Source organism: Artemia franciscana, chromosome 6, assembly GCF_032884065.1.
Source record: "Artemia franciscana chromosome 6, ASM3288406v1, whole genome shotgun sequence".
Taxonomy (NCBI): Eukaryota; Metazoa; Arthropoda; class Branchiopoda; order Anostraca; family Artemiidae; genus Artemia; species Artemia franciscana.
Window position 1 is genome coordinate 39,739,314 of NC_088868.1, and position 18,836 is coordinate 39,758,149.

Sequence of the window (18,836 nt, forward strand, 5' to 3'; positions counted from 1 at the left end):
TAGAATATAGCCTTCCACATGATATACCTAAAATCATAAAATGTGCCCGATTATGTGTCTATATCGGTCAAGTGTGCCACATGGTCTGACAGTATTTTTAAAATCCACCAGAAATTTCGTATTACAAAAAAATGTGCCACATAATATAATATGCTTATAATAAAATGCGCCAGATGAATTTGCCACAAAATATGACCATCATACAAACAAATAATTAAAAACAGGCTATTTTTTCTACGTATAAGAAACATTTATAATAATTTACAGCGTGGCCACCAGTGTTTCACATCCAGCAAGCGTAACAGAGCTGAGAGCATACATAAAACTAAGAACAAAACTTAATAAAACTATATATATATATATATATATATATATATATATATATATATATATATATATATATATATATATATATATATATATATATATATATATATATATATATATATATATATATTATATATATGTATATATGTCAATATATATATATATATATATATATATATATATATATATATATATATATATATATATATATATATATATATATATATATATATATATATATATATATATATATTATATAATATTACTGTATACATTATTATATTACGATATATTGTATAATATATTGTACAATATATTCTATAATACATACAATATATTGTATAATATATACAATATGTTGTATATATTATTACTATATATATTAATTTTTATAAAAAAAACTAAGAATAAAAAACTAAATAAAACTATACAAATATTATATTATTGTATATATTGTTATATTACGATATATTGTATAATGTATTGCACGATATATGTATAATACATACAATATATTGTATATATTATTACTATATATATTTTAGTTTTTATGAAATAAAAACTAAGAATAAAACTAAGAATCTTGGGTTCAGCTCTCATATCAACAGCAACATTTTCAGGCAATTTTTCTTATTTACTATAATATGCTTAAAATAATAAGATACCCCTAAATTCTAAAACGTGCCACACAACGTTTATTTATTTAGTTTTACCCTGTCAAAGAAAACCAAAAAAAATACACAGAGCCGGAGTAAAGGAGAAAGAAAAAAAGAATAAAAAACATCACAACGTATATCAAAATAATTGATAAAGGTTAACTATTAAAAACTAAACAACTGTCTCATACATACAAATTAAACATCACTGTCTAAGAAGGGGATGCCAGGGATGGAAACAAATTTTGTGGTTGTGTTTCAAAATAAGTTTTGACATAGTTATTCCTGGGTCAGCTATTTTATATTTGCAGGTTTACACTTTATTTGCAGCCACACTTTTTTCAAGATAGGAAATCAGCAGAAGACGGGTTCGCTTTAAGCACGGCCTGATTGGAAGACAAAGATAAAGAAGGTGTTCAACATGCTTCACTAAAGAACGTTCCAAGTGGATTAAAGCGGGACCTACGTCATTCCAACTAAATAGAGGAGCCTAATTTATTCCAATTAATCAATAAATTTATTCAAATTATCTAATAAATTTTTTTCAAATGTATTCCAATTAAAAAGAGTTTTAAGAATGTCCGGTACTTACGCGTTTGCCCGACCACACTCAAGAAGCTTGATCTCTTTGAAACCGTTTTTTTTGCGTTTTTAGATTAGCAGTTTAGCCTGAGTGAGATAAACTACCATACAGGTATATTTCAATTAAATATTTAATATATGGAGTTATTTAGGTTAAGTATCTAATATAATGCGTACTCGGCGGCCTGCTTTCCATAATTCTCTGTTCTATTTCCATAACTTTGTTATCAAAGTATTATATTTTCGTCATATTTGGGTATATTTCATTATGATTAACCTAACTTCCCTTCTAAAGTGCAGTCAGGATAACACGCAAGTACTTATAGTAAAACAAGCGACCGGATACTACTTGCAATTAATTGCTCGTATACAAATTGGCATTAAAAGTTGACGACTACTTTTTAGAAATTTTCTCATTAAAATCTACCAGTCAACAGTTCAATCATACAATTTTTGTCAAGCCATCACTTTTTACAATTCCTAAGTTATCAAACTAAAGTTTCAGCAATGAGAAGCCAATGTACACAAAAACGCAAAGTAGAACTGGGATTTCAAATACTAGATGAGAAACAAAAATACCCCATTAGTCAATAAGAGACCACCAGCACTTTTTTTGTAAAAATAATTTTTGCTTGAGGACAAACGTAATAACTCTGACAAGGAACAAAAAAAAATCAGCCCCCCTACCCAGAATCCACGTATTTCACCCAGAAGGATCCTCCGCAATCCATGTTGTCCTTCTAAGGGGAGGGCATGCTCAATTTCACCTTGCTTAGTTAACCTATATCCTCTCCTAGTCTTCAGTTAGGATATGTTTTACAGATGACAAGATTATCATTGACTGGTTCATATATGGCCGATACGATTTCCTGGTAAGTCAACTTGTTGCAATAATGCTTAGCGTCCAAAAAAAAGACTAGTTTAAAACTAGAATCACTTCTAAAAAAAAAGCTCAAACTAAGCGCAAACAAACAATTTGGCCGCAAATGAAATTATACTAAAAAAAATGAAAAAAAAAATCTAGGGTTACATTTAGGACATAAAAATTAAGTTATAATTCGGATAAAGAAAAAGATATACTTATAACCAGATGATACTTACACCAAGAGGGCACCCACTTTCCGCAACCAGGTGTACGTCTCAGAACGCCACGTTTGCCTCTCAGCCACGCTTAGCGCAGTTTACACTTGGCACACTTTTGACAAGCTTGGAACGCGTCACCTGAAGTAGGTTACTTAAAGAAGTGGGGACCCCCTCGACTTACACACAGGGGAATTTAGGAGGGGATTTCTTCCTGAAATTGATCCCATAGACCCCCCCGTCTCAAGGGATAGTGGAAGCTTCAAAATTCACTTTACAAGCTTTGCGCCTCTCTTTATCAAGGAGACCTTCCGAAGTCCCCCCTCTAGTAGTAGTAAGGGTCGGGCTGCAACGCATATAGGCGGTAAAGAGACTCCCAGTATCAGGCTTCAAAGTCGAATTCGATGGTGCTAACCCCCGTTCCACGCCATTTCAGCCAGGGAGTGAAATGGAGGAGAATAGTAAAACTTGCGATCTCAAACACTCTTCCTTGATTTTGAGGACAAATACAAACTTTTCCGTGCTTAGATAAATTTCTAAAATGATTATCAGAAAGTTTTTATCAAGATTTGACGAAAAAACGTTAACAATAAAAGAGAAAAAAACAAAAACAGATAAAGTGTAAAAGTAAAATAGAAAAAAAATGTTTAACAAAAGAAGGATCGAAAAATGCTTCTTTTATTGATACTACAACAAACATTCACTTTAATAAGGGTGCTTCAGTGACCTTGCTTTAATATACTCCCCATGGTGGTGAGTCGACGAATTGAACCAACGACCTCCTATTATCTGGACAGGAGGCTTTAATTGCTGAACAATGAGGGCCCAGCGATATATTTGATATAACAAGAATGTTTTTAATAGTTTTGTCCTCTGAAATTAGACAACAATTTCCAATTTCAAACTCTCACCCCCAAAAAAAAAAATTACTGGGAAAGCACACCTGACTCTACCAATGCTGATTTCCAATACAATCCAACTAGAGACAATACCGTATAGTGACTTAGTTGTGGCGTAATCGATTAGGGTTGCTTCTTTACAGAATTATCAAGCACCAAGAAAAAGAAGCCAAAGAGGGTATCTGCAAAACGGCCTAGGAAGGGCAAGGTTGTGAAGGTGTACAAACTTCAAACAAAAGTAGAATATATCTCAAAACAAAAAAGAATATTTTATTAAAACAATGCAAGAACATAGACAATTTTATTAATCAGGGCTCATCAGAAAGAAGCTACCCGCTATATGGGGTTCGGCACTTTGACGTATAGCACCCAAGGAGGTTCCCATTTTCAAAATATATGTCATACTTATCACACGTGGAATTGTTTCACGTATGGCTCGGAATGGTAGAAGTGTGCCATAAGTGGCGGAATAATTAGCAATCCAAGATGTACACCAAGTAGTGAAGGGTGAACAATCCTACGGTAGTGTCATAATATAGGTATAAATATTTATTTTGTATGCAAGTTACCTTTACTTTCAGTATAAAAAAAAACAATTATTCTACTTATTTAATTGCATCCAAATCTGATTTTCCTTCTTCCAATGCAGAAATTTTAGTAGGAAACGGACACAAACAGGAAATTAATAAAAGCAGGAAATCAAAATCTAGGCTAATGCACGACACCTTCATAAACAAGGAAACAATGGCAATCAAGATGAAAATGGAAAAATTCAAGGGTAATATATATATATATATATATATATATATATATATATATATATATATATATATATATATATATATATATATATATATATATGTTATATGTATATATATATAAACATATAAATGAGCATATATTTACTGAAGAAAACCACATATGAGGGAGGGGGAATAGATCCAATTTACCAAGATGCTAATTAATTAATTTATTCGTAACAAACTGCATAATACGTGTAAATGGTGGAGTAACTCAAAAAAGGGAAAAAAAGAAAAGAAGAGGAGAAAAAATCCAACAACAAAATCATTATATACTCATCACAGCACCAAGCGCCCTGAGGCCAACATAGCTACGCACGCTCCTCCTCCATCCCAATCTATTCAAAGCCACCCTCATTACCCCCTCCCAAGAAGTTCCCATTTCCTTTAAATCTTTCTTTATGACATCCTCCCACTCCAAACGTGGACGATCTGCTTTCTATTTTAATATATATATATATATATATATATATATATATATATATATATATATCACAAGTTTATATATTCGATGTTTACGATTCTTACGATTTGTGTAAGTTCTTTTAGTTTCTTATTTTTCTTTTTTTCCCCTCCCTTTCCCAGAAATATATTCAAGCAAATGTTTGTTTCGTGCCCATGGTCCTGGGAGCGTAATACAAAAATCATGAAAAACTGTAAATAATATATTTGTCAAGGTGAGCGCAGAGCAACCCTCCCTATGTCCATGCCTGATAATAATGAAAAAAGGGTTACAAGCAAAGAGGTTTAAAAAATCTATATAGCGGCTTATATCTGTGTTTTCCCTCACAGAGTTATTGCTTCAATAGAAAAACACTAAGTCATTCTGCAACATTTAGCATATATTATTCAAGTACTTCGGGAGGGGGTGTTAATTCCCTTAAGGTCTTTTATCGCCTTTAGAGGGTTCACTACTCTGTTTTCGCACAGCAAACTAATTAAAATACAGTCAAATCGTGAAGAATATATACAGAAAAATAAAAAAATATACAGCCTAAGTAAAAGTTGCGAAGTCTATATTAAAAGCACGCTTTAGTATGCACGACGGAATCATAACAAGTTGAGTTCCTGCGATTTCGCTTTTTTACATCAGGATATTAAAACTAACGAGAATTGGAGAGTTGGGATATTTACCGTTTAGGACGATAAAATGGAGAAGGCAAGCAGAGGCGTCCATGGAGGATATGCATTTGCCCCCTTAGACCTCAAAAAAACCTTTTTTTTTGTATTTTAATTGAAAATTCCCTTGCTGGGATATTTTTTTTAAAAATTGAAAAAATAACATAAATTAACATCCCCCTAGATTTAGAAAAATAAAATTTGCCCTCTTCTATATTTTCGTAGATTGATGCTTTTGCATGGGTCTAATAAAATAACAGAGTGGCCCTCCAGGGACAGAGAAATTGGGGGCATGGGGACAAGAGAAATTGGGATTTAGAACTGGGGGGAGGTGAAAGGGGCAAAAAATATTTACTTCAAAGTACCAAGGACAGTCAAATGAAATATGATTGTTTGAATAGATTAAGTGAACTTTCATGTCCATATCTTTAAAACTAGGAAAAACCACACATTCAATTTTTATTGAAAAAAATCCATTAACGGGTCTGCAGGTTTTGGTATTTGGGCGCAAAATTAAAAAAAAAAGAACAAGGTGAAATATCAAACACGAACTGTAGTAAGGAGCGGCCCGGCTCAATAGTAAACGAAACTCTAAAAAACGGAATTTTGATGCTAAAAGATACATCAAAAGAATCGAATTTTCATGCTGGTTTAAAATATATAAGTTTCATCAAATTTAGTCTTTGTTATCAAAAGTTACGAGCCTGAGAAAATTTGCCTTATTTTGGAAAATAGGAGGAAACACCCCCTAAAAGTCATAGAATCTTAACGAAAATCACACCACCGCATTCAGCGTATCAGAGAACCCTAGAGCAAAAATTTCAAGCTCCAATCTACAAAAATGTGGAATTTCGTATTTTTTGCCAGAAGACAGATCACGGGTGCGGGTTTATTTGTTTGTTTTTTTCCAGGGGCCATCGTATCGACCAAGTGGTCCTAGAGTGTCGCAAGAGGGCTCATCCTAACGGAAATGAAGAGTTCTAGTGCCCTTTTTAAGTTACCGAAAACATTGGAGGGCACCTAGGCCCCCTCCCACGCTCATTTTTTCCCAAAGTCAACGGATCAAAATTTTGAGATAGCCATTTTGTTCCGCATAGTTGAAAACCATAATAACTATGTCTTTGGTGATGAATTACTCCCCCACAGTCCCTGGGGGAGGGGCTGCAAGTTACACACTTTGACCAGTGTTTACATACAGTAATGGTTATTGGGAAGTGTACAGACGTTTTCAGGGGGATTTTTTTTGGTTTGGGTGTTGTGTTGAGGGGAGGGGGATATGTGAGAAGATCTTTCCTTGGAGGAATATGTCATGGGGGAAGAGAAATCCAATGAACAGGGCGCGGGATTTTCTAGCATTACTATAAAAAAACAATGAAAAAATAAACATGAAAAAGTTTTTTCAATTGAAAGTAAGTAGTAGCATTAAAACCTAAAGCGAACAGAGATTATTACGCATATGAAGGGTTCTAAAAATACTTTAGCATAAAGAGCGAGGTATTTAGGAGGAGATAAATGCCTCGCTCTTTATGATAAATTATTTCTAGTAATTTCAACTTATTTATTCTACGGCCTTTCTGACTTATATTTTTACTAATAAAAACGTTCGTTAAAAATTAAAAGTTCTAGTTGCCTTTTTAAACAACCGAAAAATTGGTGGGCAACAAGGCCTCCTTCCCCACCCCTTATTTCTCAAAATCGTCTGATCAAAACTAAGAGAAAGCCATTTAGCCAAAAAAAAAATTAATATGTAAATTTCATTTTAATAATTTATATGCGGAGAGCCAACATGAAACATGCATTAATTCAAAAACGTTCAGAAATTAAATAAAAAAAACTAGTTTTTTTTAACTGAAAGTAAGGAGCGACATTAAAACTTAAAACAAACAGAAATTACCCCGTATATGAAATAGGTTGTCCCCTCCGCAATCCCTTGCTCTTTACGCTAAAGTTTGACTCTTTGCCACAATTCTACTTTTTAAAACAATTAAAAACTTTAGCGTAAAGAGGGAGGGATTGCGGAGGGGACAACCCATTTCATATACGGGGTAATTTCTGTTCGTTTTAAGTTTTAATGTCGCTCCTTACTTTCAGTTAAAAAACTAGTTTTTTTTATTTAATCTACAAAAAAAAAACTAAACAACATTTGGCACAAAACAGTTTAGCAAAATGAAGCTTTCATTTGAAAGTTTAGTTCTCTTTGGCAATGAAATTTTATTTTTATTTTTTAATTTCTTGGATTTGTGAATTAAATGGATTTTTTGAATTTTTAGATGATAAGGGCTGTTATCTTTAACTGATTAGTTTGGCTGATTTATATTCACAGTTCAACATGGTAACGAAATTTTGATATCGATAGATCCATCAAAAGAATTGGATTTTTATGCTGATTCCAAACACATAAGTTTCATCGAGTTTAGTCTTACGCGTCAAAAGTTACGAGCCTGAGAAAATTTGCCTTATTTCGGAAAAAAGTGGGAAGAACCCCTAAAAGTAATATAATTTTAATGAACACCTTCAGATTCAGTGTATTAGATAGCCCTAATGTAGAGGTTTCAAGCTCATATCTGCAGAAAAATGTAGAATTTTGTATTTTTTGCCAGAAGAAGGATCACGGATGCGTGTTTATTTTATTTTTTCCAGGGCCCAGGGGTGATCATATCAACCCAGTGGTCCTAGAATATCGCGAAAGGGCTCATTAGAACGTAAATTAAAAGTTCTAGTGCCCTTTTCAAGTGACCAGAAACTGGACGGCAACTAGAACCCCTCCCACACTTTTTTTCCCAGGAGTCACCTGATCAAAATTTTGTGCCGTTTGGCACACTACTGCCTCGCTTGGCACGCTTCAAATGGTAAATGTAATTCCTAAAAGTCAGCAATCCCCCAAATTCATGTGATGAAAGATCTTAGCTTAAGTTTATTTATTACTCATAATCCCTTTCATTATTTACAAGAAGCATTAGGGCTATTATAACTTCAATAACAAAGATTTTTCTATCTGTACGGTTTTTCATGATCTAGAATTATAATTTTACAATATGATATGCTTTCCCAATTACCCCTTCGATTACAACATAATTAAACTTACACAGTGCACGCGTTACCTTTTCTTTCATAAAGAGTGACGTCTCCAAGTCAATTTTTTTTCTGGTCTCATCACATAGAATGGATGGTCTTAGAAACTTGAGGGGCAGCTCATTCGATCACGAATTGAGGGATGTTCTCGAGGAGCACCAGTTTTCAGAAATCACGTATCCCACACTATGGGGAAACTAAGCATTGCATGGTGAAACTTTGCGGCACGCTTGACTCCGAGATGATCACCAGGCGCTATGAAGTGGCAACCCCTCGGATTTAGCGCCCTTTCGTCAGCCAAAACTCATCATGGTACACCACTCCTACCCTTTCAACATCCCTTGTGTTCCAGGCATTTCTAAGTGGCATTGCATCAGAATTCCAAACTGGTCGGTTTAATAAGAACAGCCAAAATACCCCAAAAATGTGCCTCTAGGTTAAGTGATAAGTGCAGTCTCATTGTTAAGAGCCCCAAATTAGATAAATAGCCAGCATAAAAAGAGGTTTTACACATATGCATTTAAGCTAAAGACAGAGGGAGAGAGAGAGAGAGAGAGAGAGAGAGAGAGAGAGAGAGAGAGAGAGAGAGAGAGAGAGAGAGAGAGAGAGAGAGAGAGAGAGAGAGAGTTACAACGCTACGCCCTGTTGAAATCAAAGTTATACAAAAAAAAAATTCTATTCTGCATTTAGGACAAAAGTGAAGACCTTGGATCCCATTCCTCCTTCTGAACTTCATGAAATCATAGTGAATTAGGAACTCTCGACTTTCATGATTGAAAGGCGCGAGGTTGATGCCCTTGGGCCATACCCACCTACACTTGTTTCCATTTTTTTACTTTCCATTGTATTTAAGGATTTTTTTTAATTTGGCTCCGGGGCCCGTCCGCCCTCCAAAACACTCCTCTCACTCATATACACTCTCAGCTTTTGTGACTCAGTGATTATAAGTTTGAGGCTACTATTGAAACAGATACGTTCAAATTGGAAATACGTTATTTATTCAATTGACATCTTTCTGAAATCACGTTTTATACCTTGCTGAAATCACAGGTACGCAAGGACATTCAATCTACACGACAGGAAGAGACAACGAAGGTTTTCGGGGTCCGTGTGGAAATGTCTCCTCCGACACACTACCAGCCCAATTATGCATACATACAAACTTTGGATTATTTTTGGATTACGACCAATCATGGATTTTTTTTTTGCAGAAGAGTCCTAAAATGCTCAATCATAACTATTCAAAAGTATGAATGTTCTAAATTAAAACACGTCAAGCAAATATTTTACATTGGTATTTGATTTCCGAAAAAAGTAGCAGTTAGGGGCTGCAGTCTACAGGTTTATGTATTAATATATGAAAGTCCAAAATCACAATAAATTAAAAAGAGTTCTGAGCTTATTGATAACTAAGCTGAGGCTACTTTAGCAATTTAAAAATTCGAACTTAAACCAAAATAATTGTATTTCATTCTCACAAAATTTAGCATTTTAGAATAAGTGATATTGCTGGTTACAAATATGGTGATAATGCTAGAATATAAAATTCCAATCTTAAAAAAAAGAAAAAAAAGATAGTTGATTCACTTTCAATAAAGCTAATACTTAAGAAATCCTGAGATCTGAGGTTTGTATTGCGATATACAAGTCGAGTGGTTAGCATGCTACATTAGAAATCTTTAGACAGCAAGGACAGGGGATCGAGTCCTGTTGTCGCAAGTTATTTGGTTTGGAACGGGGGTCAGTGGCTTGACCCTGTAAGCCCAGCCAGAGTAGACCCAGCTCTAAATGGGTACATACAGAAATCTGGGGACGGTAAGCAGGAAGGGTGTGACAAAGCACAAGATGGCTGGGCTTCATCCCCCTATTGCACTTCCTGGTTGAAAGTCCATTTAACGGGGGGTCAGCACTGCCGTTAGGGACTGTAAAGCCCAATGCCGTATTCTTTAATTTTTTACAGTCCCCAAATAACTGTTTGGTTACTCCCACCGCGACTGTTATTATCAGGTTCAACTGCCAATTACCATTAATTTTTATTATTCATATAACTAGGTAGCCATTATTACCATTATTTAGCTTTCTATATGTAAAAACTACGTCAAATAAAAAAAAAGTGAAAAAACGTCATTTTTTGAAACGCAACTGTCCGTGAAAATTAAACTTAAAAACGAGCAAACATTACCTTATAGAGGATGTCAGACCTAAAAAGAGCAAAAAATACTAAGATTGATAGATACAAACATCCCGTGAAAAAGGAAGTCGAATTTCAAAGTAACATAAATAGCCAAAAATAAGGACAATATTACCTTCTCTCAAGCCCACAAGACGGACTAGTGTCATTTGCGCTTTACTAAAAATTAAAATACATTTTATTCATTTTTTCATTCTAACACAGACAAATTAAGCAATGATAAAAATTACAGTAACTTAGTATGTTTTTCGCAATCAAATTATTTGATTAGTCTAATATGAGATATTTTTTCATCAATATTTTCTAAAGTACCAAGGACATCAAAATAAAAATATTTTAGCCCCTCGTCCATCTCAGTTCTATTTATACCTAAAAACCACGATTTTCAAATATTTCTGTTTAGATCGTTTCAAGATTATGAAGACTTTAGGGCAGTGTTGCATTTCCGTCAGTTTTGCCACGCTGAAAATAACTAATTAGTTAAATTGGATGACACTTTTTGTGCGAAAAATTCAAATATAACAAATGTGTTGATTTCCAGAGACAGAAACACCTTCAGAGGAAATCTACACCGTCTTAGCTGTTATGCACCATCTGTATATCTTCAATATTAATGTGTTTTTAGCAATTAAATTAGTTTGATTAGTCTAATATGAGATATTTTTTCATTAATATTTTCTAAAGTACCAAGGACATCAAAATAAAAATAGTTTTAGCGCCCTCGCCCCTCTTAGGTCTATTTATACCTAAAAACTACGATTTTCAAAGATTTCTGTTTAGATCGTTTCAAGATTATGAAGATTTTAGGGCAGCATTACATTTTCGTCAGTGTTGCCACGCTGAAAATAAATAAGCAAAACTAATTAGTAAAATTGGAACTTCTATTTAACCAGTTCATACAGTCAGATTCCATTTTCACTGTTCTTGGTACTTTAAATTCGGTTCCAGAACCTAACTTCCCCCCCCCCTATAAAATACATCCCTGCAGAAAGAAAATTATTCAAAAAGATTCTCCACTCTGAAAATCCCCCCACAGAAAACTCACCCACGGAAAATTTCCCAATAACAAATATTATCGGTAAGCAATGGACAAAAAGCAAAACCTAAAAAGGCACTCAAAATTTTACAATGGGGTTATCTGATTGTATTTTAGCTAGGGAGGGAGGGAGATACATGCATTTTAATACCGAAACATCCCAGCTCTCATTCAGCAATCAGATTAATACAAAATTAGTTCTAAGGAGGGACGAGGAAATGGTGAAGGTAGAAATTGATATATAATCCCCAGGGCCATGGCTAAGGTTTTTCTATAGTGGAAGACCTTTTTTAGGGAGGGGGTGAGGGGTGAAAAATTAAAAAACACATCAAAGATGTGATATCTCTGGAAATGATTCTGATCTGGGTTGTTATTATGATAGTAAAAAGAAACAATAAATCCCAAAATAAGCAGAATTTAACCCGTATAGGAGGGGGACTACCCCTTCCTCATCCACATCTCCACCTCACGGTCACCGAAATTTCGGACGGTGCTCAATAGATCAGAAATGAGAGTTCAAGTCCTTTGTTCACAAGTCGAAAGTGATTGGAGAAAAACCAGCCAAGCGGGGGGGGATATTTTCCTGCCATTTTAAATAAATTCCTTTCAAATAGCCTACAATTTTTAAATCAAACTTTTAATTTAACCTATTCATTTAGTTTTCAGTAAAGCACAAGTTACTCTCTAACCTTCTAGGAGACTCGAGGGGCGGCAGCACTACCTTTATTTGTGGTAGTTTACGGTAGTTACGTATGGTAGTTTCAAGTTTCATGTCTTTATTCATGTTAATTTATGCTTGTTTTAGATTCTGCATTACATGTAAGCTAAATACTTCTCTCTTAAGTAACAAATTCCTTCTTCGTTTTACAAGTCGATAAATTTTTGTCTTAATTTAATACTTTATAAAAAGACCCTGACCAAGAAAACTTGTCAATCATGACTGAAAACCTGCCTTGAACCAAACCACTTTATGAGTTCCAAGGCATAAAACCAAAAAGAAACCGCAGAATTTTTGCAGATCATGACACGAAAAAATAAAGTTTAGAAGTAATCGATTTAAAAGATTTGGCTTTTTTGTGGTTACACTTCCTTACTACCCAAACCCATCTTTCCTGGGTGTACCCAAGGTTTGTGTGTAAGCGGTACAATGTCAAAAGTCGTTAAGGAAGTTAACCACCATATCAAACTTTAACATCTACCATCCGGGAATATAATCTGTCAAAAACTAAATCATTAAAAATGTGATCATTCAAAAAAAGGAGGGAGGGGAAAGGATTTTAAATAATTGAAAAAAGGCGTTTTTTTTCAAAACCTAGGGGGCTGGGGCATTTTTTAAAATAAAATACAAAAAATTCGTCTCTAAATCCAGAAGTGAAAATTTCGTTCCCTTTAAACAAGGAGGTTTGAACCACTCAAAAGAACCACTCGATAAATCAGAAAATTATGGTCTAAAAATAATATTATTGCGTGTTTCCCCACACTTATTCAGTATTCACCGAAAAAATTTAGCACCCTATTTTAACGAAAGTAAAACAGTTCAAAATAGGGATGATACCTTTTTTATTGACAGTGAACAGATATAAAATTATTTAACTGGATATTTCGAACACATATACAGTGTTCATCATCAGCAGTAAAACTGTTTTACTGCTGATGATTGTAAATCATCTATTACAATGAAAATTGTAATAGAATTGTATTTGGTACAACATGATCGGTCAACAATCAATACACATTCCCTTAAAACCAAAGTTTCCTTCTGGTCACTCCCCCCCCCCTTTTCGGAAATTTTTTCAGGTCTCCGGGACATGCACAGTGACATAAATTGGAGGGAGACAATAGCCTTCTCCGAATTATGCCGTTTTGAGAAAATATCGCTTTGGTTATTTCAATAGAAAAATGCGTTTTTCGATATTTTATTGATAAAAAATAAAAAAACATCCAAATTCCCCCCTAGACTGAAAAAATACATTTTGCCCCCCGCAGTTTTAGTGAACTGACAAATTTAGTGAAATCAAATTTGGCAATGTAGGTGTGAAATAGAATAGTCTAAATTATACGAAACCACGTGAAAATGTCAATATCTCGTAGTGATACCTACCCCACACACACACAAAAAGCAAAAATTAGCTCAGCATCTTTGGTAGATGGTAGTTCCTAACTAACGATTTAGCATCAAGAACCATCAATAAAGGGGTAGTAAGACAAGTGGTGTCTATTCACAGAAATGTAGAGGGGCGGAAAAATGTATCGTTCAGGATCTAGGGGGTGACTTTAATCAATTTTTCATTGGAAACTACAAAAAGTCATTTCTCAATCAACGTACCAAAAACAGTTGATAACATTTAAATTATACAGGGGACAAATCCCCTCTTAGCCCATCCTCTCTCCCGATTGACGCCATGGCATAAGAAATTAAAAAGCGCATGCTAGCCCGGCTACAGTAATCCAAAATGCGGTATGATAATCAACGTAAATATATCAGAAGTTCAGAACTTCAAGGGACTTTTTTGCTTGGTAAATTCTTATTTCAATTAATTAAGCTAACCAAAAGATGATCATAGAACTTAATACACCTTTTAACGCTCTTTCCAAGTACAATGATGGCAACCGTCCTGGGCAACAGAAAACCTTTCTGATTCTGCTTTTTTCCTCAAATTGGTATTATGATCCAATTTTTGTCGATATAAAAGCACTGAATTTAATTCAAAAGAACAAAACCAATAAAGTTTGTATATAGTCATAATAGATGGACAAAAATTGGACGAACCTGAAAATCGACGTCGCTCCGCTGCCCGCGGGGCTCATGGACTAATACGCTTCGCTCTATAGTTAATGTCACTTTACGCATTTTTAATCTCATTGGAGGGAGATTTTAGAAAGCTAAAAAATGGATGCACTTCTCTAATAATGACAAAGAAAGAATATGCGATCATTAGAATCTTGCTGTACGCACTTTAGAGCACTTGGAATGAAACTAAACATTGTACTGGCGTAATTTCGTCAAAATCCTGGTGGTATGGGGCGAAGTTGGAGTCAACTTTTCCAATTCAAGTGAAAATTACAGAGAAAAATGAGCCCTATAGTAATGAAAAAAAAACTAAAGTTGTAATAAAGAAAACTGACCTGTTTCTGTCGATGATTGAATTATGCAGGCTTAGTTTTGACAAGATTTTTGGGTAATTGTTTAGTTTCGTCACAAGCTGTCTAAAATGCGTATTACTGCATATGGCAAGATTCTGATGATCACATATTGTTTCTTTGTTATTGTTAGAGAAGCGCATCCATTTTATAGTTCTCTAAAATCCCCCTCCAACGAGACAAAAATGCGTAAAAGTCGAAGGAAATGTTGGGGTTGGACAATATGAATGAATAATTATATAAAAACAATATGCTATCATCAGATTCTAGCTATAAGCAGTAATTCGAAAAAAAGGGAAAAAAATCCTGCCTTCAAACTTTTAACACCACAGATTCCGCGGGGATCATAGACTAATTCGCTTCGCTCTATACGTAATGTTACTATAAGCAAAATCGGCCGTTTGCTTTGTTCACACAGCTGACTAGTTTAGCTCGAAAGTGAAAGTGAAAGATTTTGGATATTCACAATAATGGATGCGTAAGGTTTTTAATTATTTTTCGACTTCCTACTATAAAGAAATTACCAGTGATAACTGGAATTAGTATTTAAAATATAATTTCATTCATATTGTACAACCCCAACTTTTCCTTTCGCTTTTAAGCCCTGTCCGCTTTACATTTTAGTTTGCCCCATGGAGGAGGAGGGCCAACCAGAAATGGATGCGCTTCTACAATTAGCATTTCAAAGTACTATAGTATGAAAACTATGCTTCCAGTTTGTAGTTTCCAGTTTAGACAGCTTGTGACGAAACTAAACAATTACCGATTTTTGACTAAATTTCAGCTGGAGGGGGGGGGCAAACCGAGGTCCGGGAGGGACAGTTGCCCCGTCCCCTGTCCTATAGCAAACTACGACTCTGATTAAGCGTCTAAATTGCACCCGGTAACAGTCTGATACCTCCCTCCCCCCAAAAAGAACCACTTTAATGACAAACAAATTTTGTTTATTGTCATTTAACGCACAAATCTATTCTGACAATTTAGGGTCATTAAACTATTGTTAATAAATGCATTTTGACTTTTTGGAACATCTTTTCTCTCTTGCGAAACTACTGCAAACTCACCATTATGGAGTTATTTCGGCCCAAATATCCTGTCTTTACACATATAGAATTGCAATCATTTCCGTTTTCGTTGATCGGATACTTGAAATCGCGAATCTGTAATACCTTAGAAACAAATTTAGGTAGAATTGGTGCAAATAGTATTACTGGCTTTCACATACAGTGAATATACCACTCGATGCCTTTTTTATGCTCTTTACAAATATAATAATCGCTTCTACCGCAAATTCAGATTTAAGCACTTTTTGACCTGTAAATATATATGATGTGCAAATATATAGCCCAAATTTGTTTCTAAACTATTACAGATTTTTTATACCCCATATTTAGGTCGTTTTTAAGTGGTCAAAACGTGCCTAAATCTGAATTTGCGGTAGAAGCGATTATTATATTTGTAAAGAGCATAAAAGGCATCGAGTGGTATATTCACTGTATATGAAAGCCAGTAATACTGTTTGCACCAATTTTACCCAAATTTGGGCTATATATTTGCACATCAGGAGGGTGGGGGGTAAAGCACAGCATATATTAAATACGTAAACTAGCCACTGCTGTATTTAATGCACTAATGTGCATTAATTTAATATAATTTAGTTGCACTAATGTGCAAACATATAATAACTCCATAACGGTAAGTTTGCGATAATTTTGCAAGAGAGAAAAGATGTTCCAAAAGTCAAAATGCATCTGCTAACAATAGTTTCATGACCCTAAACAATTGTTCAGGTAATAGGAACATTGACCGGGGGTGGGGTAACTATAAGGGGGCTGCATGTGAATAGTTTCATGACCCTAAACAATTGTTCAGGTAATAGGAACATTGACCCACCCCCTCCCTAGTATGCAAATATACGCCCAAAATTAGGCCTACAAATATTCTATCTATTTCTCAAGAGTTTCTGTTGTTTCAACCCAGAACCTGTTGATCCAAAATTTTCGAGTGTGTACTGGCTAACAGATATGTACCAACAATTCTTACTTCACAATATACACCGTACTTGTAGTTAATTGACTCAAATATTTTCCAACATAGGCCTAGCAAACAGCCCATCACCCAGAACTGATTAACAATTTCCCAATTAACCTACCTGTTGCGCTGGACATTCTGACCTTCTCCATTTTTAATTCCAAATACTTTAAGCATATTTAAAACCATATTCAATCGAGAATCCAGTTAAGACAACATATTCTTTAGAGCATTTTTCAAACATATATATATATAACACTACTTCTTTCTTCAAAGTCTGAAATGCAACTAAATTTCAATGAACAGAAAATGATGACAGTGCGTAACTAAAGCGCTTGCGCACTCAGCAGGAGTTTTTGGTTTTCCTTTTTTTCTCTCCAGTTTTTTGAAATCAAGTTCAATTTTAATTGAGTATTTACAATATATGTATTTTATTGTTTTAAAAAGTAGAGTTCTGAGAAAGAGTCAAACTGTAGCGTAAAGAGCGGGCCGTTGAGGTGGGGACAGTCCCTTTCATATACGGAATAATTTCTGTTCATTTTAAGTTTTAATGTCGCTCCTTACTTTCAGTTAAAAAAACTTGTTTTCTTATTTAATTTCTGAATGTTTTTGAATTAATGCAGGTGTTGATAGTCACCGTACATGAATAATTAAAAATAAATTTGCATATTCTTTTTTTTTGCTAAATGGCTTTCAAAAAGTTTTGGTCGGACGATTTTGAGAAAAAGGGTGAGGGGGGTCTAGTTGCCCTCCAATTTTTTCGTTTACTAAAAAGGCCACTGACATTTAATTTTGTTTACGAATATTTTTATTAATAATGAATATACCTAACTTATAAATTAACTTATGTAACGAACTTCTATATTCGTATATTTCATTATGTATATGAGGGCGGTCACCCCTCGTCAATACCTCGCTCTTTCCACAAAAGTTCAAATTTTGCTCAAATTCTTTAAGAATGACCCCAGAACCACAAAGACTGGTTAATTAGAATAAATAGTTGTTTTGGAATTACCTAAAATACTTTAGTGTAAAGAGCGAGGTATTGAGGAGAGGACGAACCCTATCATATATTTAATTATTTATGTTCGTTTTAAGTTTTAATGTTGCTCCTGACTTTCAGTTGAATAAACTTGTTTTTTCATTTAATTTTTCATTGTTGTTTTAAATAATGCTGAATATTCCAGCGTCCGCTTCATGGAAAATATCTTCTCCCACGATAGATTCCTCCATGAAAAGATCCTGTCACGTAACCCTCGTCACCCCCTCCCCCTATGACCAGAAAAAAACCTGAAAACGTCATTGTGCTTCGTCAATAGCCAATACTATATGTAAACAATGAGCAAAGTTCATAACTTGCAGCCCATCCCCCGAGGACACTGGGGGATTAAGTCGTCCTCAAAGATATATTTATTTGGTTTTCGACTAGCTCAACAAAATGAATATCTTAATATTTTGATCCAGTGACTGCGAGAGGGTGGAAAGGGGCCTAGTTGCCCTGCAATTTTTTTGGTCACTTAAAATTGGCACTAGAACTTTTTATTTTCGTTAGAATGAGCCCTCTCGCGACATTCTAGGACCACTGGGTTGATATGATCACCCCTGGGAAAAACACGCATCCGTGATCTTTCTTATGGCAAAAAATTCGGAATTCTACATTTTTGCAGCTAGGATCTTAAAACCTCTACAGTAGAGTTCTCTGATACGCTGAATGTGATGGGGTAAAGATTCTATGACTTACAGTGTTTTTTCCCTTTTTTTTGAAAACAAGGCAACTTTTGATGGTCAAGACTAAACTTGATGAAACTTATACATTTTAGATCAGCATAAAAATGCGATTCTTTTGATGTATATATTGTTATCAAAATTCTGTTTTTTAGAGCTTCGGTTACGATTGAGCCG

The 18,836-nt window shown here is 34.5% G+C and overlaps 1 protein-coding gene across 1 annotated transcript in view; it reads right to left on the reverse strand.

Annotated features, from left to right (window-relative positions):
- LOC136028416 (uncharacterized) overlaps positions 1-17,224 on the reverse strand; it is a 128,218-nt gene extending 110,994 nt beyond the window's left edge. The window contains exon 1 of the mRNA XM_065706255.1: positions 17,056-17,224. Within this exon, the coding sequence (XP_065562327.1) occupies positions 17,056-17,123 (68 nt within the window). The 5' untranslated portion in view covers positions 17,124-17,224. The remainder of the gene's footprint in view (positions 1-17,055) is intronic.
- Positions 17,225-18,836: the final 1,612 nt, after the last annotated feature.